At 41.0% G+C, this 25240-nt stretch overlaps 1 protein-coding gene across 1 annotated transcript in view; it reads left to right on the forward strand.

The window, feature by feature from the left end:
* Nucleotides 1-25240, forward strand: part of cntn1a (contactin 1a) — a 73933-nt gene that overhangs the window by 29521 nt on the left and 19172 nt on the right. The window contains exons 2-8 of the mRNA XM_080505590.1: nucleotides 7696-7827; nucleotides 10236-10274; nucleotides 20325-20451; nucleotides 21842-22020; nucleotides 22354-22449; nucleotides 23775-23981; nucleotides 24950-25049. Coding sequence (XP_080361716.1) covers nucleotides 7773-7827; nucleotides 10236-10274; nucleotides 20325-20451; nucleotides 21842-22020; nucleotides 22354-22449; nucleotides 23775-23981; nucleotides 24950-25049 — 803 coding nt within the window. The 5' untranslated portion in view covers nucleotides 7696-7772. The remainder of the gene's footprint in view (nucleotides 1-7695; nucleotides 7828-10235; nucleotides 10275-20324; nucleotides 20452-21841; nucleotides 22021-22353; nucleotides 22450-23774; nucleotides 23982-24949; nucleotides 25050-25240) is intronic.

Raw genomic sequence — 25240 nt, forward strand, 5'->3', positions numbered from 1 at the left:
CCTACCGGCCCAACTGTGACATCAAAGGAATAACGCTATAATACTTTTTTAATGATTCCAGTCACATGTTGGCTGTTTGCAGGCCTGAATTAATTTACAGACACTACCTGACTTGAAGTTAATGTAATTCAAACAGAGGACCAGCTCCAGTGTTCACGGTTTGAATGAGTGGTATCATTGATATTCAGGTCAGCTGAGGTTGGTGAGCCTGTGTGGCCCCGGGGTGCATTGTGTTGACGGCAGGGGTTTGGATAAATAGCTTACATTAGCATGACTGCTTCTGCTGGCTGAGAGACCGGGAAGGAAAAGAGGAGAGGGAAGGAGGAACGGGCGTGAGACAGGGTGACACAGTGAACGAGCCACGACTGCAGCATCTGCAGGTGGATTACGTCATGAATAATCCTTCATACTAAGCCTGTTTGCATTAGATTTCTAAGGTATTTACGTCCTGTTGCACCACACTGAGAATAAATGATTGCCATTAAAGGCAAACCACGCCTTCGATTGCACGGCACAACAAACACCTGCACGTGTTCTCGAATGTCATGAACTCAATTTAATTCAAGTAGTTTGTTTTGCTGGGGCGTGGCACAATGGGGCGTTATTCATAGTAAGCTCATGCTGAGTTTAAGCCAAGGTAGCATCATCTCCAAAATATAATGCAGTGTCAGTTTTTCCTGCAGGAATGCCAGAAAGAAAAGAAAAGAACTTGAGAGGTCTGTGCTGGACCCACTTCCATCGTGCTATAAGAAAAGATTGAATTGTAGCTGTCAATTGCAGGATAAATCAAGTTGTTACTATCTGGGGTGAAAAAAAAGGTATTTTTTTCCATCAAGCGCTGAACCAGTTCCTGTTTCACAACAGGGGGTCTGTGCTCTACAACTGTGCACAGTTTCTTTATATTCTTTTTTCTGCAGGTGCTGTTGTGTGTCTGGGTCTCGCTGCTTCATCTACTATGTAATAGGCTTGGATGCTCCATGTCTGTTTCCTGCACTTAAATGAGTTGTTCTGTTGGTCTACAGGCCCTTAAAAACAAGTTGACCTGTAGACAGGCCGAGCTTTCTTATCGACGCCGATTGAGTACACACAGTGTGTATCTTCTGAGGTGACTCTGAACATGCATTGGAGACAAGAATCAATTTTTTCTTCATTAATAATTCATTGTTTATTGTGAATGTATCACTACAGCTCTGTGAGAAAAGTGATCTGAATCAGCACAAAAGTGAAATTTATCTCAGCTGGTTTTTGTTTCTGGAGTTTATATAGTCATATCGAGTGTCAAAGACGAAAAAGCTCTGTGATGCTTTTCCCATTAGAGAAAATAATATCAAACTCCATTCCTAAACTTAGCTTTGTCACAGCAAATTGCACTGTTTCCACAGAGAAAAGTGTTCCATAAAAACGCGTAGTAAAAGCAGAGAGACTGGAGTGTAGCTACTGACACTTTGGCTTATATTTGCTTCTAAAAATAGAACTCCTTCAACTGCGTGGAAGAAACAGAAATGCTTGTCGCTTGTAAACTGTCTTCTAAAAGTGCTTACGATCTCAAGGCTGTATAGAAATGTTGAAGGTTTGCCATCAAACGCCTCTGCTGCTTCAGTGGACTATAAAAGGGGGTTTACGGGAGAGTTTTTGTTCAGCTTCATGAAGGTAAGTCAGAAAAACAGCAGCGAGTTAGGCTAAAGAGATTGAACATTAATACCCTTTAAATCCGACTGAATCGCAGCCGTCAAACACGGATGATGTCACACCTAATGTCTCACTGTTTCTTCTTAAGTTAATCCGGATCGATATTCCTCTCTCTGCACCGCTTGGTTTTTTTTCTTCCCAGCAGCTCCAGATGATGACACTAAATCTCATCCGCTGTAATTTTCGGGCGACAAATCGTTGCACATCATGTAAACATTGGATTCCAAATGTCATGCCTGAGTGTAGCAGTAATACACTGCTGAAGATTAAGAAATAAATATACACCAATGACCTAAGTAAAACTGAATATACAAATATGCACCTTTCATCACATTTTTCCTGATAAATACAAACCCATAGCCACCAGCCAGACTTTAGCTTTGTGCAGCATAAAGGAGACCTTTTGCATGCAAATAAGTGTTTTTATTAAAGTCTAAAAGGGGAAGAAGGGAAAATTCAAAAAGTATTTAAAAGCTTAGGGGGTGAACTGATTCCTGCCGACATCAGGCAAATGACAGGGTCAGTCCTGGACAGGTAGCCAATCCTCCACAGGGGAAACGCATTGAGATTTACACCAAAACACCAATTGATTAATGCACATGTGTTTGGACTATGGGGAAAACCAGAAGGAGACTGCACTAAAATGCCTTATAAGTTCAGATATGTCTTGCTGTAAGGCAAGGAATCGAACAAGGAATCATAGTTGCGAGTGCGAACTCCAGAAACTCTCCAGTCTATTGTTTACAAACCAAAGTGACGGTTAAACCTTCTAGTTCTGTGTTCAACTGAGCTCCACATGTCTTGTAAGATTTGAACAATGTTTCATCAATAATTACACGCTGTTCCATTAGTCAACGTATTTGCACAATCCATTGTCCTGAAGTCTGTAGGAGTCAATGTCACTGGAGCTGAACCATTAATAGTGTCGCCATCAATGCAAGGAATGACAACCACACTACTTGTAATTTTCCGTAATGCGTATTTAGCGGACGGCAAGGCGATCTAGTGGTGAGTTCTATCTATATTCTTCCTGTGCCTTCATCAGTTCTTGTTTGGTTCTTCTTGCCAATAGTCGGCTGGGATTGGCTCCAGTGCCCTGCGACCTTGCATAGGATAAAACGGTACAAAAGATGAATGGACGGACAACCAAATGGACTCTGGCTTTGTCGTCTTCCACGGTCAGAAGACGTGGTTAATTAGTGCCTCTAAATTGGCTGTAAGTGCTGACACGTCCCAATGGTGGCAAAAGAAAAGGATTGAGCCGCTGCTTTTGACAAAGTTTGCATTGAAGATAGATGGATATTTCTTGACCATGTTAACTTAACTTTGTTACAGCTCCATTTGTTTATAAGAAAAAGAAGTCATTAAAATGTATCTCATTTTGAAACGTTGAAGAAACGGCACTTATGCTCTCTGAAAGTAAATGCATGATAGAGCTCAACGAGCTCAATGCCTTCGCTCTGTGTAGAAAAACATGGAGATGCTGAAGTCTCCGCAGCGCTCATTTTCCCTTCTCAAACTGATTAAGACCAATCCAGCGTTAACCCCATCTTAGCTTCCCCCTGGCAGGATTACTGCAAATCTCTTGTTAATGACTGATTGTGGGGGTGATTGTGCGTGTCTGTGCAGCAAGTAGTGGGGGTGGTGTTGGTAGGCTTGTTGGGGCAACATCTTGTTTTTGAAGTTGGGCACTGACCCCAACGTCACCCTCTTCTCCACTCCACCCTGCCCTCTTTTCCTCCTCCCCCATATCACTTGATGTGCCCCCACTGATGAGAGGAGACATTTCTATGAAGTTACCCACTCGATTATGCGACTTGCATTGCGCCAGACACAGAAAAAGGCGAAGAATTCACTCTCTTTTCCCTTAGCCTCTGGCGCCCCTCTGGGATTCATGGGGTCACGATAAAAAGCACAAATGGCAGCACAGGTCACTGGAGTACAGTGGTAAAACCCGAGAATCTGTCCTCGGACGCCTCTAGTGAATGTAATGTGATTTCTGATTTCAGAGCAATGAGGTTGTGAATCCTGCAGGGAGGAAGGCGAGAAAAAGAGATTGAAATTCAGAGAATATAATGCACCTACGAGGTGGATGGGGGTGGGGTTTGGGGGCAGCGGGGCTTCCTTGACAAGAAAAAAACCCCACCAAAATCAAAGAACCCGAGGTAAAAGCTCTGGCAACGTCGAAGGTGTGATTTACTGGCGAGAAGAAATGGCCTTGTTTGAGAGCTCTCTCGTCTGGGTCCTGTGATTTACAGTGACAACTGGGGCGTTCGCGTCACATCTTTAGATAAGATGGGAGAGTCAGAAGGTCCCGTTTATACCGATTATGAACCTGCTGCCTCTGATACAGGTTTTTTTTTGTTCACAGTATAAATCAATTCAGTGGCAGTTCTTAATGGAATAGATGGGATTGTTTCGCCCACTATGTCCTGAGACGCTATAATGAGGCTCCTCGTGGTCTTCCCTAATCTCCTAAGTGCATCTATTAGCAACATTCATGATTTATGTGTTACGGAAATTACACACACAGTTGTGATGTAGCTGCAGAGTGGAGCAGATGGGTGGAGGGAAAGTGCATGTTTTAATAAACTTATTTGCACGGTGCTTTGTCAAACTGCAAGCGATGTAGGCCTTTAATAGATGAGTGGCGCACCCTATGGTGTCTGTTCTACAGCTGTGGTGTTGTTCCAGATTAAAATGAGTGTTTGCATAGTTTGATTGCTCGTCACAAAAGCCCCCCTGCAGCACGCAAACTGCAGCTTTTGAAAGGTGTTGCTAGGATACAGTCCAGTGTGAAGATGAAATTCCCTCTTTCTTGGAGCTGTGCAGCTCGGACATGATGTCTGATATAAAGTAACCTGCACTCGCAATAGTGTATATCTGATGGTTTCTTTGAACGCACTTATTTGTGAACCTGCCAACATGTGCGTCGACGGCAGTCACACAGTAAGTGCAGTGTTTCTTTTTTTTTGTATTCATATTTCATGTGCTCTCGTTCATCATAATCCATTCGTCTGTAATCAGACTCTGTTTGTCTGGCGAGTGCTGAGATCTCAATCCTGCTGTCACACCTCCGATTTTCCCCAAGCTGACACCTCAGGCTGTTCACAAAAAATCAATAGCGTCTGTATCATGTTCAATTACACTGTAACACTCACCAGTCCAACGTAGCCCAGGAAGGAATGGACATGTCTGTTAATATTGAGGTAAAGCTTTGTGCTTTCATGACAAATAATGGATATGTGAGTGAGTTTGCCAGTGTGCTTGATGGGCATTTTAAATACTGTTAAGGTAATGATAGAATGACACTCACCAAGCCACTGTCATAAATGGGGCACTATTTCTGTCCCAGATCCTAAATTATCAAAGGACCTCATGTAAATAGAAACAATACACACCTTTTTTCTCATCTGAGATGTGTTTTCAACATTCACTCAGGTTTCTGTCAGTCAGAATAGCCCCAACCCTTGGGGAAATCATGCTAAGTCTGTGGTTTGTCTTCACTCTGAGACCTGAGGCAGTATTTGCATCTCACTCATTGTGACCGTTTGCAATAACGTTCCCACAGACATGTTGTCACCTGTCCCCACATTGCCCTTCAATTTCGATTTCAATTTAAATGTTGGATGGTTGTGGTCCAGAGCCTAGTAAAGAAAGCTTGTGTTTATGCGTTCACATCCCACTGCTGACATCGTGAGTACTTGAGCAAAGTGTGTGACCATGACTACTTCTTTGGTGACACATTGTAGCAGCCCACTGCTCCTTTATGTGCAGATAAAGTTTACTATGAAAAGTATGCAGAATAATCATTCATAAGGGTATTCAGATATTCTAGTCTTCTTTTTTCCTTTCTTTCAATTGTAGTTATTCGGAAAAATTGAGGACTTTGGTGGAAAACTATCAAGTACAATGCATACACATTGACGTAATGATGTTAGGTTATGGTATTGAACTGGCACTTGGAAATCTGACACGAGTTGTTGAGTCCCAATTTGGTGGTGCTTTGGGATACATTTGTGTGGCCTTCATAAAGACCAAACATTCCCGTATGCGAGTTCCAGTACATCATTTCCCGGTGGGAGGTGTTCAGTTGTACCATTTGCGAAAGGCAGAATGACAGTTAATGTATAGATTACCTTAAGGGTACATATTGGCAGGATGACATTGACAGATGTTCAGACCTACGGTCAGTTTAATAGATGACGCCTCCTAAACCCTGACAAATCACTTTGTATGAAATTCTAAAGGGAGAATTGCATCCGTGGCTTTGATGGATTAAGTGAACGTCCACTCATTGTCACGGTTTACAAAAACATGGATATTTTCCATTATTTTTCTTGACCAAGTCTTTGTCAGACCTCTCCCAATGGAACTCTGAATGGAGGAATTGTGTTTTATTCATAATTAAAGCTTTTTCGACATGTGAACATTTTTAAATCAAATAACATTAAGGAGATAAAGGAAAAGCGATAACAACATCCCGTCTAATTTTCTCAGCCGCAGTATAATCAATGGAGCTTCACTTCTTTTTTTGAACCTTATCAGCTCTCTCTTGGTGCTTCCTCACTCACACAGCTGTTGCTTTTCATGTTGTGTTACAAAGATTGCGGCTGAGAGCCGGTGCTGCGCCGGTGGTGTGGTGTCGGGATCGTGGGGTGGAAGTGACTGAGTGCTGAGATGTCTGCTCGGCTAAACCAACATTCAGGCTTTCTGCAGGCAATTGTCCAAATGTCAATCACGATGAGTCAGCTTATCATGGAGCTTGTGCCTCGGAGGCTGACAAGAGGCAGAAACATGTTGAAGCTGCTGCAGCAGCAGCAGCAGCACTGTGTGGAGGCGGTGATTGGCTGCTGAAGCCTGACATGAACACATAGAATAGAATGGAGCGCAATATAATTTTTCCTAATTGTTTTGAGAATGACATGAAAACCTGCTCGAGGTGGATTTGCAAAGTGAATCAGAACAAGAATATGGAAGAATAGATAGATAAATAGTGCAAATGGAATGCAAGGGGTTTTTGGTGGTCATTGCACTTGTTGGTGAGGTTTTGAAGAGTGTGTATCGTCTTCCAGTGGGGCAGCAGGGAGAATGGATGTCGCGGGGTTTGTAGGGTCCTCTAAAATGCAGCTGGATTTCTTCCTTATTTGTTTCTCTCAATGTCTCTCTCGGGGTAGTCATCTGGTTGTGATGTGCTCGGCCAGCCTCACCACTTGCTGCAGGTCCCTCCTGTTCTCCACAGTGCGACTGGAGAACCACACTGTACAGTACGTCAGTGGGTTAATGAGGTTTCACATTGTGTTAGGTGTTTGATATTCAAACTGTCTCAGTTGTTAAAGTGCATTTGTCTGGCTGGATGTGAAGAAACGTCCCTGGCCATCAGCAGAACACGTGTTAATTTCTTTTAGCTCGGCGAGGAATTACAAAAGAATATTTGAAGCTCACAGGTTTCAGAGAAGAATCTGTTGTAAAGTTGAATCAAGTTCTGGATTCTTATTCTGTGTGAGCTTCCTCCCACAATAAAAAACCAAAAAAAACATGCTTGTGAAGTTAACTTATGATATTAAATTGTCATCTTCTCTGTTTTGTGTCTTTGTGTTAGCCTTGAGACAGATCGACAAACTTCCCATGGCTTCCTCAACCCTCCACTGTTAACCTGGACTGGCTCGAGCCCCTCGTGACCTTTACTTAAATAAAGTAGATATAAAAGCTGGATTCATTTTAATGTTTCAAACAGGAAGAGTCCTTCTTTCTGTTTGGCCTTCATGTGTCTATACATTACAAAGACGAGCACACTCCTGTACTGCCTTCAATCATAGTTTATTGTTTGGGCTAAAAAAAGTGAATTGTTCAACAAATAAAATGTTATCTGTGGAAAAACTTTAACCTGAAGGACGGTCTGTTTCTTTCTGTAACTTCAGTATTTCACTGGGTCACTTTGGGATTACCTGTTTGCATCACCAGCGTCTTAAACAGTCTCCTTTGTCTTTTTTTTGTCTTTTTAAGGAAAACCAGGCCGCCCTGCTAATGGTCCATCTGAGCCGCTCGCTGTGACCCCATCAGGCGGTTCTCACTTCAACACCATGCTGCACCTTGGCCTGCTCCTCCATCTCCTGGCCCTCTCAGCCTCCATCGCAGGTCTGTCACATTCAGCTGAATAGGAAATGGCTCAATTCAATCACTTTGAGCTGTCCTTGATGCTACATGAAAAAAAAAATTGTTCATCCGTTTTTGAATTAGATCAGCAGTTGTAGCAGCTTTCTCTCAGAGTTTTCTCTTCAAACACATCTGTTGCTCATTTTTTACTTGACTGCTCTTTATCTCTCAACTCTATCCATCCCAAAAAAATCCATCGCTGACAGTGTCTAAACCGTGTCTCGCACTGTGACTACAGAAACTGCTATAAACTTTGACAAATAGTTTCAACGACGGAGAATTACATCTGACCAGTGGCACACAGCTTGGATTTTATCACATGTATCAAATTGTTAGTGTGGATTGTTAATGTTGTCATAAATGCAGAAAAATGAAAAGTGAAAATGAGAAATAAAATAAAATAAAAACGAGAATCTGACTTGAATCAAAGCAATGATTGATTTGAATGTAACAAATAGCGCTGTTTTACCTGAATATAGGTTATTATAGATTATGGGTTGTTATAGATTCAAAAATACGTGTTGAAGTTCAATGAGTGAAGAAAAATGTTGAGGCTCAAGTGTGCGGGTTTGCATTCAGTAAGCGGCTCTGCAATCAGCTGTGATTGAAGCAAAGTAGACAGAAAACGGCAGGTCTGAAAATGACCTGTCGTAAAATCAAACTGCTTCCTCTCTGGTCTCGTACCTCAGGTAATTCTCACCTTATTCAGTCTGATTCCTCATGAACCGAAACGAATGAGACCAGACTCAAAAGCTCCGACTTATCTGTCTTTCTTTTCTCTTTTACTTCACATGGGAAGAAATTGCAGGCAGCCTCTCTGCAAGCACCAAAAGTTTTGCTTGCCTGACTGAAACTCAAAGAGTATTCTATGGAGAATGCGATCTCGTAGAGCTGCACAACCGGCCAAGTAAAATGTCATTAACAGCACACACTACACCGGATATATACGGTTATATAGAAGACAGGGGGGGCTGAACTGTAGTGCTGCTTTATCTAAACAGACAGCAGCCGAACAGGAGTCTCTGGACTGCTTCTTGGCAGAGAACATTGACTTGACATTTTTGTTTAGCCCCAACCACAGCAAAGTTTGATGGCTGACGTGATGTTAATGTTATGACAGTCTAACAAAAAGGTTGTGCACGCACCAGCCAACAAATCAACGCTGAATTTTTTATGATTGACTCACTTGGCCCATAGTGATATTTATTCTGCTACGAGGAGAGCAAGGAGACAGCGTTCACCATTCAGGGTCATTTTTTAATTAACAAGTTGACTTTTTGCCTTTGTTTTCATGGTCGAGGGCAGCATTATAGAGGAGTAAAAAACAAATTGCTGGATGTGAGTCTCAGAGCTTTGAGACTTAAGTGTTTGCGAGCATTATCTGTATCTTTAGTAACGCAAATCTTTAAACCCAGATCAGTCAATTAACAGCAATAGAAGTGCTCTGTGGGAGGTAAACTCAAAAAAGTGCCGTGTTTCTCTTGGTCAATGGAAATTCGATACGACTGATGTCTAACCTGTGAGTATTTCAATTCATTATGCATTATATAGGGTGAGGGGGGAAAAAAGGGATCTGACAGACCAGCGACCTGTATCCTGCCCTCACTATAGTCCGTTGTGATTGGCTCCAGTGGCCTGCAACCCTGAATATAATACGAGCTGGATGGATGGATCATATGAGCCTCAGTGGGATTAACAAGAAAATGCTGGCTTCTAGCATCATTTTGAGGAATCACCTCAATTTACACAATAACCTTCAGAAAAACGGACGCTATACATTTGAAGAATTAAAAAATCTTTGACAATAACTAATTGTTATAAACTGTTATTTCTTTAATCAAAATGTTAAATTAAGTTTCACTAGAACACAGTAGAATCTTTATTTGTGACTCATGATTGGATGCAATCCCGAGTGCAAAGGGAATAAATAAACCTAAAATAAGTGGGCTAAACTGTAAAAATACATTGTACACACACAACAACAATGTAAGGCTCGCAAAAGTTGTTTGAGGCATAAAAGATAATAGAAATATAAACAATAGTTTTGCCTTTTCAAAACAAAAGTCTTTTTTAAGGATATTGTAACAATACAGTATTTCAGCATTTGTCAAAAAAAAAATCACCATTGTATGTGCAGAGTTTAGACTGTTTCTTCTTATACTTTTCATTTTCAGTGTTTAGTTTGAGTCGCCATGGACTGGAGACCAATTCTTTTTATCTTCCTCACTGTCAAAAAAAAATAATGCAGCAAAAAGAGGGGATACATAGAGATGTATTGATTATTTTTTTTCTCATGAGTGTTGGAAATACACCTAAAAGTCCTGATATGTTGTCACGTATTCACAGTATCTTAAATATGCCAACATGACTTCCTTTCTGAACTGTTACAGGTGCATCGGGCCTCGGGGAAGTATCTGACTTTTATAGAGGTAAGATTGATCAGGCTGCTGAAAGTTAATCAGTGTTGTATGATATCTTCATCTGCCCATGGAGTTTTTCACCCTGGTGAAAATAGATGTGTGCGTGAGGGCTGTGAAAATATTCAGTAAAAATGAACATTTTCACACATGCATGATTCTCGACAGTGAGCTTTCTGTTTCTGCTGACAGACGCTTGTATATTAGGCTTTCCAGTGTGACTGAGTGAGCAAGATTCCACATTGTACTTCACTTCATGAGCAGGGACTTTAATGGAAATCCAATTCAGGGATTTCACTGCACTTTCTGGTAAACAATCTTTAGTCCCCAAGCATTTTCTTGGGGGGGGGGGGGTCTGATTGAGCTGGAGTTGCTGTAAATGTATAAACATCAGAAAATGTTAACTTACCAGAAAGGTAGCAGGGCTGATGAATCATTTGTTTTGGGTTTTTTAAGAGAAATCTCTGATTCCACAGACTATGATGGCAGAGAAATTCATGTTTCTGATTTATAGTCCTCAAACAGAGAAAAAAACAACCTGCACCTGTTGACTAGCTGGATGATGAAACTGAGGAATTGGCCAGAGCTGTGATTCATAGCCGAGGTCGTGCTGCTGGACCTGTGATTTCTTATCTCGCTGTTTTCATACGATAGCAGTACAATCACCATCCCTGCCGTTTCAGTTTAGAGTCTTCTTTGTTTTCGGTGGAGAGAGGCTGATTGTTTACCAAGAAGGTTTAGATATCCATGAAGAGACGCACAATGTGTTCATACTGTCCAAGATATGGTTTTAGTGTAACACTGTTTTTTTTTTTTTTATATATATATTTGAAGGCAGATCTTACATCTTTGTTAGAAAACTGAAACAGTTTCTGCAGTTTTTCAATTAAAAATACAGGCTTTTTGGTGCACATCCCTTAGAAACCCTCTTCACATATTATACAACCCATTTTTGATTCAGCAAATGAACAATACAACGATGCAGCTGTTGCAAATAAAAAGAACGCAGCACTGCCTTTTCTCTTCAGCTTATATAGACGCTATTCACGCAGTTCTGTGCTTTAATTCCAGATGAGCTTTAGCTGCTCAATACACTCTCAGCTGTGATAAAAGTATAATAGTATTTATCCATCAGGAGTGTGTCATGGGTGCAGCTCTCTTTCTCGAGGTCCACAAAAGGACAAGCTTAATGAAAATCCATCTTGAGATCGGGCTTTCTTCACCACTGTTGCTATTTTTGGCTTCTCCCGGCAGGTGTGCATTAATCCTACTGAGAATGGTTAAAGTCCAAGTCATTACACAGCACCGGCCACATGAACACAGGATGGTCATTAGACTGGGAAGCTGTATTTGAGCTGATGTACCTCACTGTGCAGCTCTGTGGGAGTGATGGATGGAGGCAGAGGAGAAAATAATTATACATGGCCGTGTGAGTCATAACACAGCCTTTCACATTGACTGTATTTGATAAAGAGGTTTTTCTCATATAGATTCATAGCGGCCACTTTCTTTGCAGGAGTAAGATGAAAACAAAGAAAGATTTGTGTTTAATTTTAAATCACTTCATGCTTGCTTAATTAGGCATACAAGAGTTTTATGATCATGGAAATCCCTAAATATCGTGAAAACCCTGAGAATTACAATCACTAACATGTCCAAGGCACTTCTATATTTGCCTTTTTTTTCCAAATGTGCTCATAAAAATGCGTAAATAAATCAATTATTATTCAGAATATCTCCGCTGAAGAGCTGCACCGCACAAAGTACTTCAGAACTACTTGTATTAAGTCGTCAAATCAGCTGCAGTATTATTGAAAGTGCTTTGCATAATGAGTGAACATGAGTGTGCATCTGTTTTTCTACTTGCACGACATTACAGAAAAATCAAAGATTTGATAAATCTTTGATTTGTCCTTAATGGAAACAGAATATTTTTAAACCTTTTACTATGCAGTCCTTATCTTTCATATGGGGAATAACTTTATTTATTTTTTACTGGCTGGCTCAAGGATATCTCCTCATATATTCAGGTATACTGAAATTGTGACACTTTCCTATATTTCTTTGAGCTCCATTTGCAATCCAATGTTTTCACTGTGGCGATTCCTTCACCCACAAAATTACAATACGTTGTGAGTAAAGCTGCATAGAAATCTTTGTAAAGGCTGGAACTGGAGATATAACGACCTTGTAAATCTAATAATCAAAAATGATTGTGTTTTATTTGTTTTGTTGAATCCAAGTAATAATCCAGTGGTATAACTGAGTCGTGGCAGTTCAGAAGGACACCAGACACGTGATGAGCAGCAGTCACTGTGAAGCTGCCAGACTGTGGAGCCTCAAAGAAGTCACTGATCCTGGCCAAGAAAGGGTCTAAAAATAGTCCCTATTGATCTCGACTTACTTGGCAAGAAAGAAAGCTGATGTATTTTTGCAGTATATTGGGATTTCTTTAGGTTGAGCGTGCTGGCAAAATTGAATTTGAAAAACCTCTGAGTTGTAAAGAAGGTGCGATGCACAAAGAATTCTTGTGTAATTCATATAAATACGTTGCTCAGTTCCAAGGCTGCGACTTCTGTTTAGTTTACAATAACCAATTTACAGTATCCAAACAAGCCTCTTTTTTTTTTTCAATTGTCTTATTGCAATTTTTTTCCCCACCAACTTAAAAAAGACGACTAATAACCACAGTGGCTGACGGAAACCACCAGAAAATATCCACATTAACTGTTCAAAATCCTTGATTCCGTTTGTATAATTAAAGCACTGTCATTCAGTTGTCCCACTCACACAGCTTGTTTGCTCAAGAACGGGCGTGCATCTGCACGTTTACACAGTGTTGCATGAGCTTTGTCCTTCACAAAGCTCATGCAACAACTTGCTGTTAGTTTCTGGGAGAGGCAGGCTGCCAGCGAGGGGTAAATTGGAAAAAAGTAAGGCTTGTCGATTGGTTGCTTGGGAACAAGTTGTGATGCTTGTTGCAGGCTGGTGGATGCAGTGGAGGAGAGCAATCGTTTTTTTCCGTGGTCTCCCTCAATCTTTCGTTAGTTAGTTTTTTGTTGCTGCCCATTCACTCTCTTCTCTCCAACGTGAAATGTGGATTCTTGTTGATCATTCTGTCTGTGTACGTTTCATTTCTTCCCAAACAAGTTCCACACATCTGCAGAAATAACACAGCATGATGTTTCCTGAGTGTATTCTGCTCTGTGATGCACACACTGCTCTGGTAGACTATAGGATCCGTTTTTTACGGGCAGTCAGCAGTAAAGAAAATGCTGGTGGGGCTTTATGTTTTTGAGCTCCTCGTCAAACCTGGACACAGATGAAGGCACAGTCATCGGAGTAGGCAGAGTCGATACCAAACTTCTCAAAGGTCAGCGCATTGTGTAGGCGGCCTTCCAGCTGGGACGCGCTGCAGGATTCCTCGTCCCTCTGACAAGTGAGCATACGAAGCTTCCTCAATGTCTGTCTTCATCAGTGCATTCACCAGGTATGAACTCTTCACCGGCTGAAAAGTTTCAACATTTTTGAATAGGTTTTGGGTAAGTTACTGAAAATTTGTACTAGAACTATAGCTACATAAATTGAAACGTTACTAGTTACTAATGCATCACTTTTCGTTTTATTGCTGTGGTCTTGCTGTTCACATTGTGTTGGCCAGGTTCATATCGGAAGTTCTTTAAGTTATATCTATTAAATGGTGGAAAATACTCTATAAAAAGTATTCTTAAGCTCATGGTGTGTTGAAAGGGCACATGGTGCTGCAGGGGCTTGCCTAGTCTGGTATACAGCAGTATAAAAGATGAATGGATGGCGTCTAGAAGCAGCATGTAAACGCTGCACAATCAGCAGGCAGCTCTTATAAAGATCTTGCATTCATGCACTCATTGCTGCTAAATCAACACAGGGACTGAGGATATAGTGTCGTGTCAGTCCTTTCTTTAAGGACGGGGACAGTAAAAGAGACTCTTTACATATGACCATTTACTTGTGTTTTACTTCAGAAATTAGTGATGCTCCAGTAACATGTTAGTTTATGAGCCGTTCATCTCTGTGCTGGTGTTGCTAACCCAATAACTTAACGTTGGTGGATTCTTTCTGGACTGTCTCAGTGATCCGAGTGTTGAAACCTCTGTCAATATTTCTGTTTCTTACCAATTCAAACTGATACTTGGATAATTGAATAATGGCCTGTGAAATCTCCCTGTACTCCCATTCACAATTGCATATCTTGTTTGGACTGCTCCTATCCACACAAGCTGCCATCTTGGAGAAATTGTTTTTGACAGGAGCTATGATTGCACGGCCGGCTCCGCAGTCACTGTACACTAGCTGACACTGACCGCATCTTGACAAATAATTGAGCCTGCGGTGAAGCAGAATAATTAAATATTATTTAACTCATAAAATAAAATTTAAAAAAAGAATTTTCCACTCTAGGGACAATTGTGTTTGGCTCATTATGTGGCTTTGGGGCTTGTGGGTAATTATTGCTCGACTGTGCTTTTGGTGCCTCAAGGACACAATATGCTGTCTGTCCCACTTGGACACACTTTTGGTCATGCAAACAAACCAGATGTCGCCATCAAACATTACAGCTTGTAAAGTGGAATTCTTCAGAGTATTAGGCTCTTTTGAAATTTTGAGTAATTACGTGATTCCTACGTTCATCTGCGATTAACGGCAACGCACAATAATTTTTTTTGCAAATTGCAACGGCACATGAAAAAATGTAAAGAGAGAAAAGAAGAGATGGGAGTTTTATATTTCTAACCATTATACTTGGACAAGCCAGCAGGCCATTGTCATTTTACTAAAATCATACCGAAAACGTCTTTGAATAATTCATGTCACACTAGAAAGAGATGCTGAAGAAGATAACAGGCTCTGAAAATAACGTGCTGTGGTATTTCAAATTTAAATCAGTCTTAGCATACCTGCTCCTGAGCTGAATGGGATCGTCGTAATGAATTCTGTCCTGCCAGAGATCATCTCCAGTCGGCTCTGGAGACGGAACGCTTTTCACTTTGCTTCATACTTCTGTTTGTGCGTCTTCATTCCTTTTTTTGTACAGATGTGTCCCTCGGTGAGAGCCACTGTCCCTCTTTCTTTCTTTTCTTTGTGTGTTTGTGTGTGTGAATGGGGCGTGGGATCTTTCAATTGACTATTGTGTAAATAATTACTTGCCAGTTTAACAGGCCAGCTCAGTGCATCTACAGCAGAGTTGTGCCAAGATAGAAAACAGAGAAAGGGTTTGATGAGGAGACAAAACGGGGAACCTTGGAGCCACACCGATTAGGAGGACGGATAATGAGGAGACTGACAGACTGAAGCCATGTTGGAAAGCCAGAAAGAGGTTTGATGTGCTTTGGACACATCATATGACAGTTGTTTTGAATTAGTCTGAAAGAGGCTATGAGAGAATACACAAGAGTGGTGGGCAATGAGAGAGAGGGTGAATCTTTAACCACTTCACGCCTCAGTTGTGTTTAAGTTAAACGCTTCACTAGAATGCTAGAAGCCCCATTATGCTAACATGCTGCTTGTTAGCAGGGCAACTAATGAGCGCAAATGTGTCCCAACTGAAAGGTCTCTCTAAAGACCACTGACATTGTTGCTTTCTCAACTTGACAGTTCCCTTAAATGTAGCCCCCAAACGTATCCTCCCTTTTTCAAGACCGTGAAAGATTTGTTATGTGTAATCTTCACAGCCTCGCATATCCCAAGACTGGTAGTGCAAGTAGACATAGCCCATAGCTATTCTGGCCGCTCTGTTGTGGACAACGGACTTAAACAAACCCGCAGGAACCGTCGCTGTCTCACATCGCTTTCAGCTCAATCATGTTGAAAAAGAAGTACAGTATCTGCTGCCCCTCGAGTGAAACAAAAGCACAAAATTGCCTCTGCGTTCATTTTCAATTTCCCTCCATGTTTTCGGGCTGATTTCACGGTTGCACTATACACTACCCAGCCTTCAGAGGAGCCGTCCACTGAAGACTGATGAGGCTTTTTAAAAGTCTGCTTCTTTTTGCAAACCTCTAATTAAGAGACAACTGTCTCTAATAGCTACACTTATTAGCATGCAAACATTTGTTACTTAGTTTCTGCCATGGCTTAATAACTCGGAACAGTCCTGCAGTGTTTAACATTATGCATCACAGTCCCGTTCTTCTTCACTGTCTGTGGAAAGCTATTAGTTGCAGCTTCTGAAGCATATTGCCAGCTATCCATATATTGTTAATATTTCATAGACCAACTCAACCAGAATCCATCTGTTGGCAAACTGCATCTATCTGCTCTTTTCTCAAATAAAGTTCTACAAGCACACAAAGAGCACACTTACTATGAAAAGTCAGCACAATGTGCACGTTTTGCTAAACCAATGTGAAATAATTAAGTGTTAATGAATCAGCCGTCCCCATTTCACTGCTGCCTGTAGATGACCCTGCAGGACCAGCAGATTATAATGATAACAAATGCAGTGTGACTGCTGTTTCACAATGGTAAATGTGAGCTGTAGTGTGTTAATGTTGTGTAACTCTAAACTCTGAGAAGCACAAAGTGCATCTGAGGATGATGAACTGATGAAATGTCATCAGTTTTGCAAGTACTTGGTAATAAGGCAAAGTGCTGAACAAACTATAAACACCAACTTGATGGCAGGGCTGGAACATTAAACGGTGCATTACGGTGATATTATATTAGCAAAATTACTTGTGCATGCGTGTGGAGATTTGGGAGTGCTCCTTAATTTGTTTGTTTGTGCATGCTTAATATGTTTTGTGATTACAGAGATGTCTGTATTTGGCCCTGTAAATATCTCTGCATTCGTTTCAACTTCAGATATTGTCTATAACTCAGATTACACTGCCAGGCCCACTATCATCAGTTCAGATCCTATCCCATTCTCTCATGTTAGACTTGAATTCAATAAGTACTACCACAGTGCTACTTAATGTTATGAAGTCTGTATGTCAGAGGAGACCGCCTGTCTACTTAAAGGGCAAAGACAAGTTGTTGTTGTGGATAAGTCTCTGTAATATCAGAAGATTAGTAAAAATCAGCTTTTAAAAAAACAGCGAAGGAGTCAGCGGGGGATGAAGAAGTCTGAGACATTCACAGGTCCTTATAAGGCATACACCAATATCAGTCCGCAGATGCAAACATATTACACTAGACAACATGTGAATCAATGTGCATAGACTCAAACTGTTCTGTACATACAAATCTTAAAACGAGCACACAAATCATTACAGTAACACAACTATTAATATACACACACATCTAATTTTATTACAAAATCAGAACCACTCGGGAGAGAAATGCTTCAGATATTTCATTTAAAAATCAAAATAAAAGGATAAATGGTATGAATATGTTCATAGGTTTCATCAATATCCCTACAGACCTTTACCTATTATCAGGTGATGTCTCCTTATGACAGTAGACAATTTGTTGGCGCAGCTTCAAAATCAGAAGGTTGTTTCCACTTGGACCATGAATTTCTCTCCAAATTCTTTCTGTAGAAAGGTGAACGACAACCAAAGCTGCTGTTAGTAGTGAACTCAGGGGAGTCTTTTCAAAGTAACTAGTTGAAGAAATCTTTGAAATGTTAAGAAAGAGGAGTGCAGAGTAGGAGAGAGGTTAGAGAGATGTAGAGAGTGCAGCAGAGTCAAGCCAGACAGTGAACGAAGGCAGGGAGAATGGAGGAGGCCTGTGTGTGTCTCTAGGCAGCGGGCCTTATGTGGCCTGCTTCAACACCCCCTTCCACCATCTGTCACTTCCCACATTACGAGGAGAGGATAGAAACGGCACTCGCACTCATCTCCCGGAGTTACACTCCAACTGCTATTTCAGCAGCCTCAGCGACTCCCCTCCACTAGCCCATCCCACATGTATCTTTCATTTTATCACGTAAAGCATTAGTCTTGAGCCCAACTGTAGAATAAGGTCACAATATCGTCCTCATCCTCATCCTCAAGTGTCCGCTTCTCCTGTTTCCTTTTCCCTTGTTCCCAGAACATAGATTCTCACTTAATTTGCCTCCCCTCAGCCCCACAATGGCCCATTTATAGTAGTTCTAATTTTTCTCTCAGCCAGCAGTAATCCAGAGTCCTTGGGATTTGCATCAATGTCAAGCACTTGCACACGGTTGGCTGCTGGAGTGTGTGAGTGGGAGTTGATCCTGTCTCCTCACGTCTTAATTGCCGCCTCCTGGTTGTCGGTGTGGGGTTCGAGGGTAACTTGCGGCTGTGAGTCTGTCTTCACATGGGTTAAGATTACCGGATTCTTTAAAATTGCTCTAGTTTCTGACAGCAGAGACGGATGAATATTCAAGTAGTTCAGGGATATTAAACCAAGCAGTCAGTTTTGGGATTTAGTTTGCACAAATGTCAAACGGTTGTGTGCATTTGTAGAAAGCACATGAACGATAGTGGGGTCTGGATCCTTGAAAACAGACATTTCAACTATAATTTTGAAGTGTATAATATAAACAGGACACACTTGCAGACATATATGGCTGAAGCTATAAGCCTGTGGACTAAGTCCAATCTATTGGTGCAATTTATCCTCTTTTGCAGTTTTCTTGATTCAATTTGAGGACATGGGGAGGCTTAAACCGGCCCCAGCTGACCATTGGTGTAAACAGGGTACACCCGAGACAGTTGGCCAGTCCATTACAGGGAAAACAATCACAGTGACAAATTCATACTTACCCGCATTTGACCTCATGTACATGTTTGTAGCCATGATTTTCTGTGTTGGTAAACTGCTGTCCTTTACATGCACAAGAACTACATGTAAACTCCACACAGAAAGGCACCACACCCCAGCCCATACACAAACCTCTGCACTAAACACTACACTCTTAATATTCGTCTTGATCGTTCAGTTTACTGTCCTCACCTAACCCCACATTTGCTCCCCTGCTTTTAAGTCTCACACCTGCAATGTGGATGATTCCTGCAATTTTTTAGAAATACTGTCTTTTTGTGATAGTAAACAGCACCAACCACTGCCACTTAAGGAGTCATAATATAAAAGTAAGCTTATTATATTCAAATTAGAGGGTTTGGTGAGTGAGTCCGGCCGTGGCCCGGTGAGAAGGATCGAGGAGGTGCCAGGATGTGACTGTGTGAAAAGAGGGAGCTTCTCCCCATTGGGATGTCAGCTGTGCTCTCTTAGAACCCTGACACACAGGAGCATAACAAACGTCCGCACGCTCACATTCACACACACACACACACACAAACCCCACATTGGTATTCTTGCAGTCACCGCCACACACTCTTGATCTGAGAGAATAATCAACGTTTGGGAGCATTTCGCCTCGTTGCTTATTCATAGCTCGGCATTGTGTTTATGTCTTATTCATACCAGCGCTCGTGACGTCTGTCTGTTCTAATGAGTAATCGGGGCTAATTGCATGTGTGTATTGATGGTGTAAAAGGCAAATGAAACCCAGAAAGGCATTTTCATCAAGGAAACTCTGCTCCCTGAAATTCCCTGTACAACTGCTCCTGGTGCTGACGGTGACACATGCAGTTTGAAAAAAAAAAAAAAAAAAAAGGAAAAGGTTTGGATTATGCTAAGTCAAGCTGGCATTTCCACTTCCAGCATTTGTATTAGTGTATCAGGATGCAGTAGCAATAGACGAATGTGTCACTGTGGTTTGGCACCTGAGTGAGCACATCTTTTCCATAATTAGTGTGACATTGTGATTTGGAATAAATGAGAGGCTTATTTCTGTGCACCAATGCCTGAAAGAGTTGCTGTGGACTCGAGAATTGGATCAGTTCCAGCTGCAACTGGGATTTATTCAAAAGCAGCTACAAAGTACTGGAGGTACTGTATGCGTGTGTCACCAGCCAGCCTGTATTGATAAACGGCAGCACCTCACACCGGACATTTCCCAGACTTGTAAGTATTTTTCATCTCTGATGGAACCGTCCCAGAAGCTACAGACAGAGGCTGACGTCTTACAACTTCATTTAATGTGTTTGTAGGTCTGACTCTGGTCGTAACGACACACGCTCATCGCGTTTATTCCCCTGTCAACAGATGAAGCCAAAGGTTACGGGCCAGTGTTTGAGGAGCAGCCGGTGGATACCATCTACCCCGAGGAGTCACCCGAGGCCAAGATTACCATGAACTGCCGGGCAAGAGCCAATCCACCTGCCACATACAAGTAACATACGTTTCCCCATAAACTCGGTCTCGTTACTGCATGCTGTGCCTCCTGTACACCCCCCGCAGCTCGCCATCACTCAGACTCCATCAGAGGCTGTTTTATGGGCTGCCTTTGAATAGCAAGGTCACGAGGATGTTCGTCGTAACTCTGCTGGACCTTCAACCCCCACAGTTCACTCCAGGCGTGTGCGACACTCAATTTCATTTCCTAAATAGTTGTGTTTTTTTCCAGCAATATGCACATCTCATTTTGTTCACAGTATGTTTTATTTTCTCCCCCCTTTATGGTAGCATGATTTAAAATGAGATATGCCAGAAAAATCTCATAACAAATAGGATCCTATAGACGGAGCACAAACAAAGCCGGCATCATAGCTGCACCTAATTTTGCGGATCAAAATCAAGTATTTTCCCTCATCCATTTAAATTTAGATGGAAATATATGTAAATGATATTGACATGCATTCTCTAGATCAGTTTCATTGTCAGTGATGCAAGAAGTGGATGTCAAAGGGGAGGGAATTCATTTTGACTATAGCTGGTAATGGAATGGTTCATCTGTCGTTCTGTACAGTGAGAGTATGGAAACACAACAACTGCATTAATTAGTCTGTAAAACCTAAAATAACCAAAGGAATCACAGATTTCTGACGTCTGCCACAGGTTACATCTATCAGTGGTGACAATTTGGTTCAAATCTGTCATGTAGTTTTGAGCCAATCCTTAAAATCCTATAAAATGAAGTCCTGATCCGGATCGCCTCCAAAATATAATGGACTCTTTCACGGCCCAATATCTATCTGTGGTGAAAAGCTCGACAACATCCATGCAGTAGTATTGACGTAATCTTGCTAACAGACAGAAAGACAAACAAATATATGCCAATGATTGTATTACATCTTGTGAGTTAGGTATCTGTGAAATCTTTATTATATAGTCTGCAACTGTGTTATCTATGACCCTTATCTTTTTACACCAAAACTTTAATCCGTCTTGGTTTTTCACAAGTGGATGAAGGGAATTTGTCTCAAATACATTAATCATCTTCTAAAATGTATACGTTTATAAATAAAGTGAATTTGTGTAGCCTAATAAGTTGTTTTTATTATGGTTTGTCCTCAGACAACACACACGTGCACACAGTTTCTGAAAACGGGCATGAACGGTATCACAAAGTATCGGTATTGGTATTAAAAAAAACAAGCTTTAACTCTGAGAAGGATTGAGGGCAGACTGGAAAGAGTTACTTCATGCTGAAACCCAAAGTGCACAAGTGGTATTATTAAAATCTTGTACTCGTAGCCATAGTGATCCTCTCCCCTTTGAAATGAAACAGGCAATAAAATCCCTTATTAAACTGTAGTAACCCCCGTTTGTTCTCTTCGCAGATGGATGCTGAACAATGTGGACATTGACCTGAATGAAGAGGGCAGCCATTACAGCTTAGTGGGTGGCAACTTGGTCATCAGCAACCCCTTTAAAACCCAACATGTAGGACAGTACTCCTGTTTGGCTTCCAACATGTACGGCACGGTCATCAGCCGTGAGGCCTCCGTCCAGTTCGGATGTAAGTGGCCCAGATGCGAACCCAGTTCAGGCTGGAGAGCGCACTATCCAGAGTTCACCGTATTGCACTGACTTTGCTCTTCATATCATGCACCCTGAAAATTGCAAGAGTGGCTTCTAAGAATCATAATTGGTGTGAAAAGTGCAATTTGTGAATGGTGTGACTTCAATATGACTGTGTGCCTGATGTGATTTATATTGAAGATGCTCCATCGCTCAAGTTCAAATCAATCACAGTTCCGGGAACTTTTTTTATTTATTTTTTAACAACCAGAGCTTTTAAGAGATCAAGTTTATGACAGAGCTCACGGATTTCTGCCTTCATCTTTTCCAGACCTGGACCTTTTCTCCTCGGAGGAGAGGTCGTCAGTGTATGTGAAGGAGGGCCAGGGGGCGGTGCTGCTCTGCGCTCCCCCTCCGCACTATCCAGGTACAGTGTGTGTTTGCTGGTGTCATGTCAGCTCATCGTTTAGCATGATTATCTCATTGGTGAGTGAGTAGTTATTACAGTGTCTTGAGTCCTGGTGATAAAGAGAGACCGAAGAGTTGACGTTTGTCATGTAATTGGAAATATGACGATAGTCTGCTGTAAAAGACTAGAAATTGCAGCTTTAGTCAACCCACTCTACAAATTCATGACCTGAACGCGATGGCCTGAATTAAAGCCTGACGTATTAATTGGGATTACTTCTTCCGTCTCATTACACTGATTTGGAAATCAGGAAAGAATGTTTTGGTCAGTTCTCCCTTTTCATTCTGGTCTATATCCGCCTTTCTGTAGTTATTTTCCTTAGTTATATGTATCTAATCTCTGAACATGTTTAACCAAATATTTGATCTTATTATTAGAATCGCTAATATTTAGCCATACTCATCTCCCCCCAAAACTTTTATTCACATATTTTTAACCGAGTCTTAGTGTATCCAAAATGTATTTCTTAATTTATTTACTCTATTTCAAATGATTTTTGTCTTAATTTTTTGGTTTTTGTTTAAATGTTTTTGTTCCATTTGTCTTTTTTACCAATGCGCGCTTTTGCAACTAAATGTTATTCGAATGTGCACCAGTGTATGTTCTGTTTGGCAATCAAACAACTATTCTATTCTATTCTATTCTATTCCATTCTGTTCTGTTCTATTCTGTTTTATTCTATGCTTGCTTGTCAAAACTAAAACTCATTGACTATTTATGAAATCTCAGAATCTCTGATACAACCAGAAAGTATAAAAATAGAGCTTAGCGCCCTTAAACTGATCATCGTTGTGCCCCCAGGACTTCTGCACTTCTGCAGCCGTTCAATCAAAGACCAGATTCATCAACACTTCACGCATTTGTAACATTCCTAGTTGCAGCTATCTGGGTGAGAAAGGCAGAAGCACTCACCGCTTTTTTGACAATTCGAAAGCCATACAATCAACATAAATCCAGACATCCCAGTAATAAGAGGGTTCATATTCATGCTAATCCAGGCTCATCCATCCAGAGCATGAGCATTACCTCAACATGGCCATGTACTTACAGCATGCCTCTATTAGCCATTCCAGCTGAAAGAATCACAAAATGTCGCTGCAAGATCAACAGATGCTTTAATTATAAATTCCCTCAGAGCAGAAACAGTTGCATTATTCTTGCTTTGAATGTGTTTATATGATTGAAACAGAGCCAGCTTCAAAAGCTTCCAGGCTTTTTGGCTTTGTCCGGAGCCGCTGATGTATGTCCAGGCACTTGATTAATGGCTGGTTGTTTCTCCACAGCCGAGCTGTCGTTCCGCTGGATCCTCAATGAATTCCCCACCTTCATCCCGCTGGACAAGCGACGTTTTGTCTCGCAGATAACTGGAAACCTCTACATCTCCAAAGTGGACTCCTCAGACAAAGGCAACTACTCTTGCATCGCATCCAGCCCGTCGATATCTAAGAGCGTCTTCTCCAACTACATCCCACTGGAGCCTCTGGCTGAACGTTAGTAACTCACTGCCTTTTTTACCTCGTTTCTTACATATGTGGTTTAAACTTTATTAAAAAAAAAAATAAAAAAAATCCTCTTACACCCACATGGATTGTTGACAACAAATTTAAAACATTTAGTTTAATAATTATTATTATAATTTTTCTGATGAATAACACAGTTGTGTTTGAAACACTATAGATGGAACAAAGAAACACAACTGAGAGATCAGACATGTGTTTTTAATTGACAAATTGTTGTAAAAACTTCACACATTGTACTTCACACACTCTGTTGCTGATGAAATGTGGTGTCAGAAGTTATTCTGCCCGCATCAAAATACCATAAGTTTCATTTTCTTTTTTTTACCTCTGACTAATAAATCACCATTATTAATTCCATTAGTGGCTGTTTGAAATGCGATTCTGCTATTGATCTTTAAATGTAACTTACAGGAATAAATGAGCTCAGAGGTGGACTGATGCACAATCGAGGGTTGTAACAGAGACATCAGGCTATAGGCAATGGAAATGGATAGAAACAAACACTAAAGCCGTGAATTTGTGTGTATTTTTTATTACTATTAAGATGTTTTTCATCACATTTTTAAGATGGTGTTTTAGAAGTGTATAGGGAGTGCACTGTACATACCTGTGCATGCTATAGGTTTTACAAATGGCTTTCTCTGTCATTTTATTGGGTGTGTTGTCACAGTCAGCCGCAGGATTATGTCAATGCTGTCCAGCATATAAACATCAGACAGGTTCAGGGACCTCCGTTTATTTATGTACCATTTTTTTCTGGATTCTTAGAAATAACAATGTGAAATATGAAAACTAACCAAGATACAAGTGTGAACCGATGAACAAAAATTCGAGAGGGGAACACTTGAAATAACAGTACGATTGCTTTTTCAGTTTGTTGCAGAAGTCAGAGTTGTGTCTTCCACATGAGTCACAAGCTTCATTGTTTCTCCACTCAGGTCCCCTCAGGAAATACCCTGCTGACCTCAAAGTTAAGTTTCCAGACACCACTGCCCAGGTGGGGCAGAATATCACCCTGGAATGCTTTGCTTTGGGGAAGTAAGTGAAGGAAATGTGGGAAAATGTGACATTTTGGGGTGGAATATAATTCAATATTTCTAAAAAGGAATATGAAGATGAATGTAAATTAAGACTTCAAAATTCATTGATCTCTTAAGACATTTAAGATTACTTATAATGCATGTGGTGAGATGATATTTACCTTTAATCTGTTTTCTTTCATTATTTTT

Source organism: Blennius ocellaris, assembly GCF_963422515.1.
Source record: "Blennius ocellaris genome assembly, chromosome: 11".
NCBI classification, from domain to species: Eukaryota; Metazoa; Chordata; class Actinopteri; order Blenniiformes; family Blenniidae; genus Blennius; species Blennius ocellaris.